Source organism: Lepidothrix coronata, unplaced genomic scaffold (genome assembly GCF_001604755.1).
Source record: "Lepidothrix coronata isolate B3197 unplaced genomic scaffold, Lepidothrix_coronata-1.0 Scaffold97, whole genome shotgun sequence".
In the NCBI taxonomy this organism is placed as follows: domain Eukaryota; kingdom Metazoa; phylum Chordata; class Aves; order Passeriformes; family Pipridae; genus Lepidothrix; species Lepidothrix coronata.
In genome coordinates, this window is record NW_016690277.1 from 2,196,990 (window position 1) to 2,212,459 (window position 15,470).

A 15,470-nucleotide genomic window follows, 5' to 3' on the forward strand; every position below is an offset into this window, starting at 1 on the left:
TGCCTGCAGTTTCATTTGCTGTTCAATGCCTTGGAAGTTTTCATGGGGAGAGTTAACAAGTTTTATAACTTAAGAGCATTCACTATTACTGTCAACAACGTGGATACTGCTTTTAACTAAAAAATATATACACACACAAAATGAGAGGATTTATTACAATCCACATGTGTTCCAAAAAGGATCTAAATTCAATCTCTGATCACTCACAGGCATATTACAAAATTGTTCATGGACCCACTTCCTCTACTAATGTCCACAGGGAGGGAATAACAGGGGATCAAAGAGCATTCAAAGAACTATGGATTTATTCATTCTTGTTCTCTTTCCTCTATACTTAAATCTCATCCCACTGACCTTTGTAGACATTACCATTCCAACTGAAGTAAATGCCTCATTGGTTTGCCTTTATCATGTGAATTTTATATTCTCTTCCTTTGTAAGCAATAGTTGCTGTAGTCTCCAAAGAAAATGTCACTACAGTACTAACGAATAGATGTCATTCAAAACGTGTCACTTTCTATAACAGACTCCCCAGGCTTAGGTGAAGAACTATCCAAGTGCATAGTAAAGTCGTCAAATTAAGTTTCTCAGCAATTGCTTAGAGTGAAGAAAGTGAATCCTTGAAAGATTTCCAAATCAATTTTGTGGAATCAGGGGAGTCAGAGAAATTTTTCAACATTTAGATGTTTCTTTGTACTGACCTTCATTTGAAAAACTGAACATTTTCACTTGGTACTACATATCTCAGGGGGGGAACACATAGATATGAACCAAATCAACGAAGTACTCCCACCTAGTAACATACTGCAGCACCATCTAATGAAATATGAATTTATCAAAGCTTCATAACTCAACTCTTGCCAATCAGCAGTTATTAGACATATGTGCAATGACTCCAGATTACTTTCATCAAAACTAAACCATTTGTTCTGACTTCTGATGAGGGATTCTTAACTTGGTTTGCAGTCACCCGTTTTCTCAGCCTCCCCTTCCCCTCTGCAAGGCAGACAAGCATTACAGGGTCTATCTTGCAGCAAAAGAGATGCTAAGTGATTTCCCAGAACCATCCAAGAAGTCTCTACCAGAGCTAGAAAATCAACACAGATCCTTGCTGTTCAGTCCTGTGCTTTAGATGAAGAGAGTGTCTATTAAACATTTTATTTATACACAGGGGATAAATCAACTATTTAGATACTACGATGGTTTTCTATGGATTTTTGCATATATGAATACTCCATTGAAAATAAAATTCCTACTTTATTCATAAATACTTTACCATCAGCTAACTGAAAGCCTGTTAATACACTTTTAAAACAGTTTAGTCCTTAGTTCATCAGTGTTTAGATCTAATAATTGTTATGATACTGGAACTACAGCACCTCAAACAATCTTAGAAGCATGTTCAAGGCATATACCCTAACAATCTGTGAAAATAGTACTTGTTTACCTATCTCACACATGAACTTACAGCCTGTTAACAGCAATACTTCAGGGCCTCTGCAGTGTTTGTGAAAGCATTTTCATCCCAGCAAAGAAATCCACTCATTATTTTTCATCTGGCTCATATTACACGTTCTCCTATTCACTCTCCCTAACACAGCTCCAGCAAAGAAGTACTCCATTTAAGATGATTATACACTAAAGAATATTCTTTGACGTGTTTCTGAAGATAACAGAGCTCTTTGACAGCCAGGATTACTAAGCTTACTGAGAAAATCTACTTCATTTTACCTTTAAGTTGTGATTAACAGCCTTTTTTTTTTGGAGTTTCCTAGGCTTCTGCAGTGAAGTTGTTAGCAAAGGCTAAACAGCAGATAAACAGCCATGACAAGTATAAAGCAAGCAGAAGGTCTGAGATACTGAGGTTGAAGGAGCACCATCAATTACCAACTGCAGTGTTGGGTTTGCTGGTCCCATTAACTAACTGGTGTCTATTATGACTGCAGCTCTGTCAGCTTGACTTGATTTTGTATATAGGCTCTAGGTTTGTTAACCTATTGCTGAGGTTGTGTTTCTGGAGAAGAAATTACGCAGAAGGGAGAGGGCGCTGGAGGTCAGGCCCAGCCATGCGCAGGTCACAGAGATTCCCCACCTGTGACCAATCCCTTTTCAAGCACAGAGAAATCCTGCATCCAAAGCTATCTCTTTCTTGTGGGTGCAGGGGATGGGAGAGGAAGGCAAAGATAGAAAACTTATGAAATGTATCCTTAACTCGAATTCTGAATCAAACCAGAGACAATAGTTGCAAAATATCAGATTGAAGAAGAATCTGTCCTAGCATTTAACTCCTCCCTCTCTTCAGTGCTGAAAGAGCTCTATTTCCACAGATGATCTGTTTACAGAGCTTTTCAAATAAAGAAGGTTGCTTCTATTAGATAATAGAGGAAAAAACTCCGTCTGGCCCCTCTGAGTTTCCCTTGGACTTTCAAAATGGTTGTTCTCCTTTGCTGGCATCTCTATAAACTTCAGTGAGACTATTGATAGAAAGAGCAGAATTTGACCAAAATGAAGAAAACTATTATAATTATCTACTTCTTTTTTCATGTTGTAACAACCACATATACAATCTTAAACAAGGAAAAGACTACTCTCTGCCTTACAAAGGCAATTCAATACTTGTATGAGCAGCAAGTTGGAGTGGTTGGGTGCCAAAAACACTAGAGCACAATTGGCAGCAAACAGATGATTAATTGCCAGAGAAGTGCAGAATGAATTGGGGGTGGACACAGAAATAGCCTCTTGCTTTGGAGCTCATGGGTAATGCAGACAACGCTGTGCTCCCTGCACACAAGTGATGGCTGCCATAAGAAAATCAAATCTCTGCCAGAAGACACCACGCAGTGAGCCCCCAAATAAGCACATTACTGAAACACATGCCTAACTTTCACTATGTGAGCAGTCCCAGTAAAGCACACGTGGTAGTCAATGGGATTATTCATGTGCTTTAAGCCAAGAACAGGATAAAGTGCTTTGCTGAACCGATTTCTTAGGTTTCCACTCCAAACTGGCATCTCCTGCGGAAACTGTTGGCAAAAGCTGACCTATAACAGTAGCCAATATATTTTTTGAGAAGAGGCATTCGCTCTCTGTGATGTGAACCCAGAATATTTCTTTAAAGTGCTTTAAGTTCAAAAAATTCTTGAAAAGTATGACTTTGGCAATTCAGGAAATAAAGGTTCAGGGAACCTTACACCATTCACATTTCATGTGCCAGAACCCCTAGGTTCATGTGGTGGCTCTTATACTGAAAACCATCAGAAGAAGATATTTTTAGCTGGCATGACTATAACAATAGTTCAAAACTATACATCATTCATTCTTTACCCATTTAAATGATGTTACTGATATGACTTTATGTTTGAAAGAAATCCAACAAGCAACATCAAAGTAAGAAATTAGCAGAAAGTTTTTAAATGCCTTGAGCAAACAAAAATACTTAAATGCCACAGAAAGGATTAGAGTTGCAATTAGCATTGTATTTTCCTATTTGCTGAACATTAAATCATTTAGAGCAAAATTTAAGTAAAGCCCCCTACAACATTGGGCAATTATCTTAATTCAAAACCCTAGTTTTGCTTATCCAAGAATTTAAGTTCTATCAGTTTATTTTGCTTAGTTTACCAATCTTAATGGCATCCTTTCCCCCCACAGAAGAAAACTGAAGGGTGTATAACTGGTAGCCCAAACCCATAGCAGGCTAAGACTGTCACTGCAGAGGTACTTGCCTCTTGCCTCCGTGGTGACCTTCAAAGTGCTCCCTATTTCAATGAAACCCCTGCCACCACTAACTCTCTAAGCTACCAGCTAATTAAACATAAGAATCAAGAACTTCTAAATTGTTTTCAACATACATTTTGTTATCAGATCAGTCACACATCAGCTCTAGACTAACTATTTCACAACATTCAATTTGCAAATTTTAGGTGCTATATATTTAGTTCAGGCACAATTTCTGTTGCTGTTAAAACTAAAAATTAACAGCATTTGGGTTTTGGTTTAGTTTGTCAGCAAAAATACAGTCGTTTCCACAATTCACGCCAAATGTCTTGGAGAAAACAACTGTGATTACATACAAGGAAACGTGACTTGGAGGAGAAAAGTATGCACTGAAATTTGTAATAATAATGCCCTTCATCTTCAGGTCTTAACAAAACAGTCACTGCTGTTCACAATACTGAGCAAGCCTGGACTTAGTGGATCTTTTAATTGTCATGATGGAAATGAAACAAGGACCCAATTCAAAAATCTAAGAAAGGGCTATATATTGGATGTTAATATAAAAATAACTGTCAAGAAAGAGGGGACTGTAATTCATTGTAATCTGTAATCCAGCAACGGGAGATAAGCAAAATAAACACATTTTACAGGTTAATTGGGTTGCAACATGGTGAATGTAAGAAAGTCTTCAGCACCTTTGCCCTCATCTCCCATTCTCTCTTAATGACAGCATTACAATAAATACACAATAACCTGGCATCACATTTCCAGATGACCTGTATTTGGCCAATTTTGCCAAAGATGCACATTGAGTTCAAACCTGAAAATGACAGGATGTTAACTTCAAAAAGAATTATTCTAAAAGTTCAAAGACTCTGAACGACCGATTTGCCAGAATGAGAAGCAGTCCTCTAGGCAATCCTTCTACAGCACCTACAAAGGAATTCCCAGATGAAATCCACATTAGTGCATCAGCAGAAGATCAGTCCCAGGGAAATTCAAAAATAACCTCTATAATTTACTGCCTCAGTGCAAGTACTTCTCTACCTTTGAAACACATTTAGTTCTGGAACGAAACCAACATTTTTCAACAGCATCCTACAGCGAGACAAAGCAGCCTAGAAGGGGAAAGACACAACTAAGTGCACCGAATTGCAAGAGAATTTTAGAAAATGCAAATGTTCCTTTTCACCTATTTCCAGTCTGTAGACACGAGGCTTCACTCTTACTCACGGTCAGAGGAGATGACAACACAGTAGACCTTTAGCAATATGGTTACCCCCTTCAGTGACATGAGCACAGCTGTGACCAGAGGACCACCCAACCCCAAGCCTCCAGCTTCTCAGCAAGAAAAGAAGAATTCTGATACATAAGAAAACTGATCCATTTCAACGCTTTGTTTTGTTTAAAGCAAATGCTGTCCAGTAGAGATTAATGTCACATCTGATCCATTTCTTGTTAAACAAATACTGTTAATACAGTTTAAATGCTTTTCCTCCCTGATATTAAACTATACAGTGCTTTATTTATTTATTCTTTACTAGCAGTTCATATAAACTTTGTACTGAGCACTACAATAAAACCCACTACAGAGGGGATGGAAGCACTTTGTCATGATAAAGTCAGAAATCATTTCATCAGCAACCTGCTTTGTAACACAAAACTGACTGGCATGCACAAACCCAAGACCATATCATGACTTTTTATACTCAAACAGATCCAGCCCAAGTAATCTTGAAAGCAATCCAGCTCCAGAAATCTGGTTATTAAAAGCATCTCTCATCTAGCATCTCAAGACCTATATTTTGCCACCCTATCAAAGCGAATCCATTCAATCTCTTTCAGGTAACAGATGGTACTTACAGGAAAAAGCAGATAATTATCTCTGACTTTACATCTCTCAATCACAAAGAAATGGCAACATGCACAAGTGGTAAGACAGACTTGCCTTTGGGCACCCTGTGACACAATCTGGAAGAAGAGGAGCTTGGACAGGCCCATGGCACAACTTGGTGCAACTCAGTGGGCTGAGGGCATGGCACACCAAGGATCTTGGGACAAAGCACCTGGGAAATGTTGCTCCACACACATAACAAAACCAAAACCAAACCAAACCAAAACAAAAAAAAAACCACTATAACACCACACTAAACAAAATCCCCAGCAACACACAAACTTTTGTCACCCCTCCACACGCCCTGCATGGTTCTGCTTTAGAAACTGAACCAGTGCCTGCCACCACTTCCCCCCTCATGTCCCCCTGCTCCCACCAACCCCCTCAGCAGACAGCATAGAAGAGAGATAGGGGCAGCAGGGATAGTTTGGGCATAGAAAAGAGTGATCTGCATTTGCCAGGGTAAGCTCTAATTTGTATGACAGGACAGCAAGCAGAAGATGGCATCAAAGCAAGCGGGACATGAGACTGGGGAAAGGAAAGCACCAGGAGAGGCTTGTAGGCAATGCTGGCTGCTGCCAGGCAGAGACCCTCCTGGACTTCTCCTGCTGTTACTGAATGTAACAAGGCCGCCAAGCACAAAGCTATGATGGAAAAACCTATAATATACAGAAACTATGGATAGATGGAAGGGAAGGGGAACACAATACTGCAGATGGAAAAGCATAACAAGGTACAGAGAAATACAAGATCAGTTGAGTGTCAAAAGGCCTTTCAGCAAAGATGTTACTGAATCTTTGCATGCAAGCACTGAGAGTTATTCCATCTTACTCTAATACCAGTTTGTTAGGGAATATTCTTCTTCCTACAGTGATAAGACATATCTCATAAGTGCACAACTATCAAGATGTCATAAATAAAACCTGCACTCCCTATCAAGAGCCTTGATCACACAGCTGCCTGTGTGACGGTGCTCGCACTGCCTTGTTTTCTTACAAGTTTAAAGAATGTCTGTTTCCTCACAATTTAATTCATGTGAAACGTTTTGTTCTCAGACCCTGTGTACTTTGAGTTTGCTCTGGCTGGATGCCTTCATTCTGTTGCCAAGCTTATGCGATTCCAATCAGCAGGATTGCTGCCCAAACAAAACACAATCCCAGATACAAACACCCTCCAAACTGCAAGGAACTTCAGAGCCAGATGAGAATTTCATGATTGATCCTCTAACATCTCTCTATACTTAGTCAAACTAAATCCTGACCTAAACAAATCTAAATATAGAGGATATTCTGAGACTAAGTTTCTAGTTTAGCCAGAATTGCTCAAAACCTGAAGTCCCACTATAGAGATTCACAGCAGAGGAAGGAGTCAAAGACACTCATAATCATGAAAATAAAATAAGACGTTCCTAAGACATCAGCTACCACTATTTTGGCCATAGAAATAATTGTTAATTCTCAAATTTTAACAACTTTGTCACAACTGAACTAATTCTTGTAACAAACAAACCCAATTAACATAACTTTGTTACATATTTTATTAAACGCAATCATTCTAAATAACATTTACACTTACAGTAACAAGTCTGCATTTTCCTTCCATCCCATTCCTGATGATGTTGATTTCAAAATGTGTGCAGAAGTCCAGCAAACAAAACCAGTCTGGGAAGCACATCTCCGTTACATGGCACAGAGGGAAAGTAAAGTCATTCCCATTATCTGCTGTTCATCATCTCATCATCAGAGCAGAAGTACCTCCCCAAAAGCACCATATCTGTGTGCAAGACTGGAATTTTAAACTAGATTACAATTTCAAAGATACCAGTATGCCAGAATTTCTCAGTGCAAGCAGAGGTATTTATCAGCTCCAGCATTTTTCAAGACAAATGGCAGGCAAAATACAAGTCCAAGACAAGACAAATGGTTTTAAAAAAAGAGGAAGAGTGGAAATAAATTAAGAAATAGGAGATGACAAGAAGAGAAAGAACAAAATAGAACACGCAGCAGCATAGATATGTCAAGTTCATTCACTTTGATTTTGAGCTGACCCCTTAGCTGCTTTCCAACATATTTTTCTCCTAACATGAGTTTCCAGTAGATGTATTATTTGGTATAGTTGGCCCAATATTAAAACAATGGAATCCTGCAGCATGAAGGCGGCTGTTGCTTTTTCAATTTGCTCTTGGAGGCTTTCCAATAATTTCTGTGTCAGAGGATGCTTTAAAAAGTTCTTTCTCCTCACTCTGTGCCTGGCAGAGCAAGCCCATCTCAGACAATACCTGCCAGACAGCCACTGCATTCCCCAATGCAGCCTTTTCAAAACCAGCATTTCACTCTGTCACTCTTCTCCTTAATTTTCTGCAATAAATCAATAATTTCGTAAGCAGTAGTTCAGTGACCTCTTTCTTGCCTTTCTAAGACTTATTTTCTGAGACAGGGAAAGGAACTTGATGACAAAGGCACCTGCTGCAAACAGGGAATGTGCCCTAATAATTTGCTAGAGGTAACAGTGTGTCTAATACTATGGAGAAACAAGGGTACAAATTCTTAACAAAAGAGTGATATGTGTTGCTTAAACATAAACCAGATAAACTTCTGGTCTAATGAATTATTGTATTTACAGCCACAAGATAATGAGAATCTACTCCTTCCTCTAAAGCTGTCCATTTTATCACTGAGTCCTCTGATGCTAATGTACATCACTGTCTTTTCCAGGTCGGAACCACCCCCAAGATTTAAGCCTGGCATTCCTGAGGGTCTCTGAGAGGGGGTCCTCCTATCTCCCTCCCATGGACAAAAGCCCTTTCCAAATGAATAGACCTGCATCTTCAGCAGGTCAGCCTTTTCAGAAAGCCTTCATAAAGGTGTATCCTCTCAAACCTTGCAGGGCGTGAAGAAAGAAGCCTGGTGGCTTTAGTGGTCCCTCCCTCCACACATGTCCATAAGCACTATGAGTACATAGTGCCCCACAGCATTCCCAGGTGAACCACGTCTGGTTCTGTCCCATACACCTTGCTAAGGACACTTCCCCAGCCCTAACTACACTCACAGGCATTTCATCTCCTGTAATACTACTCTGTTTGTGCCTCCACTAGCAAATTATTCATCGTGGGGAAACTCTGCCAGGATTTATAGCTATACAAACCTTTCAGCAGATAATGCAGAATATAGACCAAAATTGGGTCCCACTGTAGTGCAAATGCATAACCACTATCCCCGGGGCAACTTCACACAGTAGGTCCTCCCAGTTCTTCAAGCCGTGAATAAAGTAGCACACTAGAGAGCCTACATCAGAAATAAGGGAGGCTACAGAAAGTGATCAAAAACACCTTTCTACAAAGTGTCACATTAATTCAGCAGAGCTTTGACAGGATTTGCACCAAGAAACCTTTACAAAAGAAAATCAAACCAACTCATTTACATTCCTTTTTCTGCTGCAGCTACCTTACTGGTTAAGCCGAGCCAAAACAGCCAGATGCAAAATTACTCTGCTTTTTCCAGTTCAGAGGGACTCAAGTAAAATGGCTGAGGATGGGGTTCCCCTTTGCTGGGGCCAACAAAAAGCATCCACAGATAGGACAGCCCTCCAACATCCACATCCTCCAGATATAAAGGTTAAATCTGCATGGTGTTTTCAAGGTTTTTCCAAAAGTAATTAATCTTTTGTGATGCTTCCATTTTTTTGGTTTTCAAAGGACAAGTCCTTAGCGGTTGACAGGAGGGAGATTTAGCTTCTGAGTTCTTGCAATTTAAGCGCTCAAATCCAGAGATACTCAGAAACTCCAGCTTCTCTATATAACCTCAGTTTCTTCTTCTTTACTTGTCAGCAAAGTTCAGATAATTTTGCAGAAGCTTAACTAATCCCTCAGCTGAGTATTCAGTTCCAAAATGCTGGTGATTATACATATACATACATATCCACAGTTCTTAGAACAAAGAGGGGGAAAAAACCCTAGGAAAAAAAGCAAATCCCTCCAGAAAAGAAATAAAATATGCACTATGATATTCAACCAGATGCCCTCATCCCCCCAAGGCATGGTTAATATACTATCTGCCAGTACATATGGGACCAATTAAAAAGAGCTAACTCCTCACACAGGCACTGCAGCATCACTCTGGAGGAATCCACAATCGATTAAACAAACTCATTCCAAGTAATTCCATTCTGGAAACACATGCTCATTCATAACCAAATCCCAGTCTTTAGGAATCTCATATGCCATGAACAAAACAACCCTGCTTCCACAGAAATGTCTGGCAATACAATCTGAAGTTCAACAGGAACAGAACTATCCTCATCTTTACTGCTGCTTTACATGTGCTACTACATGCACCTACGTGAAGACTTGCTACTACTTCTTACAGTATTATCTCAGTCTTATAATTCAACATTGCCAATGAAATTAAGTGCACGGAATTATGGAAATATTAAATTGTTTAACTAAAGGAAACAAAGGAGTTCAAAACTATCCAAATGTTCTGTTCCAGCAAGACCAGCAGAATAGGAAGACTTCACCTGTACAAGGAACATTGTTCAACATCTTTACATTGTGAAAGTTACTTTCTCTGTTTCCAGTAATTATACTCTTCCTTTTGTCCAGTCTGCTCCAAATGCTGGTCAACACAGCAATCAATTGCAAGTTTCCACACATAAAAAAGCTAGAGAATAAAGAATTCCACACAGCAACAAAGAGGAACACCCTTACTCTCAGTAGTCTCAAGTTTCTTCCCTCCTCCATTGATTGCTGACCACCACAAACACCATCTATTCTCAGTCAATTTAGAACTTAAATAATTTTACATTGAAAAAAAACTAATCAATTCTGTATCTTCAAGTTTTGGCTCAACTTCAAGAAACGAAGTTGCAAAAGAAAAAGGAATGTAGATGAGAGGGTTGTTTGGGGGGGTTATTATTAATAAATGTTTGTTCATGCAAATCCTGTCAATTATTGCAAGTAATATTTTAACATGTTTCAGACTTAGGGGAAAAGAAATAATACAGAACATCAAGATCCAGGGAAAAGGACATGGGCTGTTAAAGCCCTGAGCTTCTCTAGATGCAGATCTAATACATATTCCTGTAATACAACATGATGAAAATGTTCTGAATACCCATTACATTTATGGTCTCCTGTGTACCTGTGTCAGGCAGCCAGTTAAACAGATGTGAAAGAACCAACAAAATTAAAATAAATTAACTGCCTGCCCAGCATTCCCCCAGTGTCTTCTTCGTTTGCCCCATTCAATTTAACTTAGAAGCATTACTGATGCAGTTATTCCAGAAACCATCTAAGCACATAGAGCTGTAATTCTACAGGAGACATTAACAAGGTGGCTTTTATCAAACTTAATGCATCTGAAATCTAAATTATTTACCCTGAAAGAGAAGGGAGTGAAAGAATTCAGGGGCCTCTGATAAAATATTAAAGTATTGAATCCTGTGAATACATATTAGTCATTCCACTGGGGGAAAAAAAGTATCAAGACAAATATTTCATTTAATAAAAAAAATGCACGTATTTGGCTGAAAAAAATACTCAACTCTGATACAAAATGTTTGAGCAGCTTTACAAATTCAGTCCTCTATAATTATACCAAGACTGCTAAAAATTCCACTTTCATAACCGCCACCACCAATAAATAATTGTCAAAATAAATTCAGTAGATTACCATGAAAAAATGTGTCTTCCACAGCTTAATCTTGCAATAATTCTTTTTATAGCATGCCTTTCTGCCCAGATTTGCAGCTCTTGTTATTTGCATTCTGATCACTAAGCACAAAGGTCATCAATCTTATAATTCATTTTTTTAATACTCTAAATTCTTCATGCTGCAGCTCTGCCAATGGCTTCTCACCTCTGCTTATCTAAGGTATTTGCATGTATAATGGCCATACAGTTCTTTCAAAATATCTCCAAGCCATACTAAGTGATGTCAAGGACAGTAATCTGGCCAAAAGAAAAAGAAAAAAAGCCCAATTCAGAACATTTTCTGATATAGTAGTAACCAGACAAACTGTAAATATGAGGCAGATGGATGCATGCATAAAGGGATTCAATATGAGTCTTCAATGCCACTTCTGTATGGGTCAGACCCAATTGTGCAATCAAAGACTTTTCAAGGGAATCTGTCAAGTTTCCTGGTCTCTTCCACAAATCCTTTTAGGAAAAGTAACTCTCTAGCTCCAGATATTTATTGCGGTTTGATCCTTTGGAAAGCAAGGATCATTTAGAAAGCAATTAAAGTGAACACCAACCCATGGCTGGGATCATCAAGACCAACTACCCTGACAGAGCACCATCATCAGAAGGGAACCACAGTGGAGTGCATCCATCAGTGAAGCAACACAGCAAACAGGGCACAACAGGATGACAGCTTCACCAGACTTCTGCCTCACCACCACTCACTTCCACCAGAGCTTCCATTTCAGCTGCTGAGATCCTGAAGACTGCCCCCTGCAAAGCTGCTCTGCCTATACCCTAATCATGAACGTTCAGCACAAAATGTTCCATGTGGGCACAAAATAATGTTTTGCCTCTAGGTCTCCACTTGGGAAGTCAGAGAGTGGTCAGAGCAGAACACTCAAAATGAGCATTTCTCTTGCTGAGTGGTAATTCTGAGCTAGATGACAGAAGGTTGTTTTCCTGCTTTTCAAGCATTACCATTATTTAAAGCAAAGCCTATAAAAATGTTTGTACTGTTGGTAAGTTACTTGGGAGACCACCACAACAAAAATATTTTTATTTTAAAAAAAGTATGTCATTTCAGTCCAGATGCGAAGCTTGAAACAGATAACCTCAAAAGTGGAAAGTTTTGGGCAAGTTGTTAACTGAAGTCACAGATTTTCAGAAGAGACTAGCTCCACATCAATTAATCACCACTAGTTTCCCTCCAACAGACCAACCTTTAATCCAACTATACTATTTTTAGTGCTAGATGGCTTTAGGAGTAGAAGGTATCCTTATTTGATTTTTTTTTTCAGTTTTGGATTCCAGGTTCTCTGGCTGGACCAGATTTTCAGATGACACTAGAAAAGCCTCCGAAACAACAGCAGTCAAGTTTTGCATGGACAGCTATTTGCACAAGCCAATTCTACAGTTTTACAAGACAATCGGCTAGATAAACATCTGTCTGCTCCATTCCCAGCAGCTGATGAGCAAAGGGGACCTTTGATCATGCAACAAAGCCAGTTCCCTCCTGGGTACAATCCAACAACCCCCATAACTGAAGTGTTCTCAGTTCTGCTTTCACTGTTGGGTATCACGTACATCTCAGTGTCATCCACAGCACAGCAGAGAAAATCAGAGGTTGAAGAGCTACAGTGACTCCCTGCAGAAACAGGAACACAAACTACCAACACTTTCTCTCATTCAAGCCAAGGGAGTGTATGCAGTAGTTATCCACACAGGACGACCATCGGTTTTGACTTTGACACAATGAAAAAATGTATGACAAGGGCATCTGCTTAAACATAGAATCTTTAAAAGAATTAATTTGTAGAAATATAGGTTAGAAATAATTTGAAAACCATGATATTCCACACAGTACTCCATTACTGCAATATAAAGATATATAAAGGTATAGATTAAAAGGGAAACAGCTTCAGCCAGCACACAAAACAAGGCTATGTGCTATGATCCATTTTCCCTGTAGCATCTGTAGGAAGGTGATTAGTTCCAACTCATGCTCTATGACATGAGCACTTCCACTTTCATGTCTTATCACCATTATAGTCAGAAATTAAAAGGCTCTGGTGGCTATCACTGATGTTCCTAACCTGGCAGAGTAAAGCCATTCCTGGGGCAGATTTGGGATTGCCTTTTCTGATTACGCAGCAAACAAATCACAAATGCAGTTTAGTGTGAAGCTGCCAATATTTAATAGTGTTTAATGGTGCAGTATGTATCTGAGTGGAAAAAGGGTGCAAGCATCTATCTAGAGAACAAATTAGTTCATCAGCTTCCACTGAGTTTCCCTCTTTACCTTCCTCCCTGAATGTGTGCTGCTGTGTTGGAGTAACATGCAGCTTGTGGGCTATTTATTTGCTGAAATACCATCTCAGAGACAATTCTGAGAAAGAAACAAGAGGTAATTGTGAAAACAGTGGCAGGAACATGCACACCATTGAAGAAATAATGTACGCAGGACACAGGGGTAACTCTCAGTGTTAACTTGGCAGAAGTACCTATGGCAACCTATGCCACCTGCCCCAGGCTGCATAAAACACTCCCAGAGTGTTGCTGCCCTGTAGTAGGTTGGGCAGTAGCCGGCCTGACTGTCTCCCACAGCTGTTTCATCATCAGTTGTCACAGAGGGTGGGTATCTTTCTATTTATTTAGCTGTAAGTGTGCGTGCATGGCAGAAGGAACGAGCAACATAAGGCTCATTTTGGCCTAACCCATTCGGTTTGGAAGATATTCTTCTCCAGTTCAGCATATGAGGTGCTCTGGCTTCAGCCTCTTTTCTGTTTGGCACACAATCAAACCATATCTAGAGGAAATCCAATTCTTCTATAAAAGTTGTATCTCAATAAATTGTGACTTACCTCTCTTCCCTATCCACGTTCAAAGGGAGAGAACACGGCACACCTTCCAAAGCCATTCCCATTTAAACATTACTTTCCATCTGTACATGTTTCAACTTCCAAAACTGCACTCAGTATGAAAAAAAAGCACAGCAAAAAAAGCAAGGTTGTCTCACTGTATTATATTCACTTAATAATCATAAGCAATTTCTCAGGAAAGTCCTCCAGGCACAGTTTTAATGCTAAAGCAATTCTTGCTTCATTTTAACCATCCACTGATGCAGAGCTGATAGCCCAGCTCATTAAAAAGTACAAGGCACTATTTCAAGAAATGCTATAATTTATCAGGCAGAGTTTAGTCACGCTCCACACAGCACCCTGGATGCACAACACCAACCGCCTTTGACACTTCTGAATCCAGCTCTGAAGTCCCTCCACTTTGTGCTCAGCTGCCCATGCCCATGGTGCATGAAGTCACAGAGCAAAGCTTCTTGCTACAGTGTCATCTTCTACCTGCAGTTTTTCAAGAGGCTTAGTGACATTTAAAAATGCACGAATCCTACTCGAGTGACAACTCATTCTTCAGGTTAAGCATTTGCACCCATATAACCAGCTACAAAACTCATTACAGGAAGGATGATTGGAGAGAAGATGAATAATCAATTGCAATCAATTTTTTTAAACTTTAGCATGAAAAGTCACACATCAGTTTGACTAAGGACAGTGACAGAACTCTCAGTTTATGCTGTTGGACATCGGTTGTTGGTTAGTTGATTTGACAGACCAGTGATTAGATCTGACACCTTCACAATGCAAATTTTGACAGGCAATGCAAGGAATTACCTGGGATGAGGTTCAATTTAGCCCCCAAATTATTCTTTTGAGGGACTGTGTTTCGATTCTCACAAGTACTCCCCAACATATAGGAATGTCTATCGGTCTTTGGTCTCATGTAAGATGGGAATGAACTACCTCCCATACCCATTGGAAGGTATTCTTCCAAGAAAACAGGGATCAGAAGAAAGTTGTAAACCCTTCCCAAGCTCTAATTAGGAAGGTGTGTGTTTGGGACCATACAACATGTTGGCAGCCACGTGATAACTTTATCAGGAAACTCAAATGGCTTTGCTAAACTAGGTGCTACACCCAAGTGAGAAACTGCAAAACCTTTACCTTCCTGATCCACACTGGCTCTGCAAACATCTCACTGCTCTGCTTAAGGATTTGTGTTGCTTTCCAGAAGAAAACCTTATTTTTAAACTGAAGCCCACTAGAAGGAGATTAACTGCCCTTAAAAAATACTTAACAACCTCTTTGCTTGTTATCAAGTGTCCCA

General features: G+C 39.5%; 1 protein-coding gene across 4 annotated transcripts in view; it reads right to left on the minus strand.

Annotated features, from left to right (window-relative positions):
* Nucleotides 1-15,470, minus strand: part of PID1 (phosphotyrosine interaction domain containing 1) — an 86,283-nt gene that overhangs the window by 53,552 nt on the left and 17,261 nt on the right. The window contains exon 1 of one of the 4 annotated variants that reach the window (XM_017822437.1): nucleotides 7,187-7,252. The exons of 2 other annotated variants lie outside the window; for them this stretch is intronic. In XM_017822437.1, the coding sequence (XP_017677926.1) occupies nucleotides 7,187-7,213 (27 nt within the window). In that variant the 5' untranslated portion in view covers nucleotides 7,214-7,252. Of the gene's footprint in view, nucleotides 1-4,909; nucleotides 5,070-7,186; nucleotides 7,253-15,470 lie in introns of those variants that run through there. One more of the 4 variants, XM_017822439.1, reaches the window with a different exon arrangement.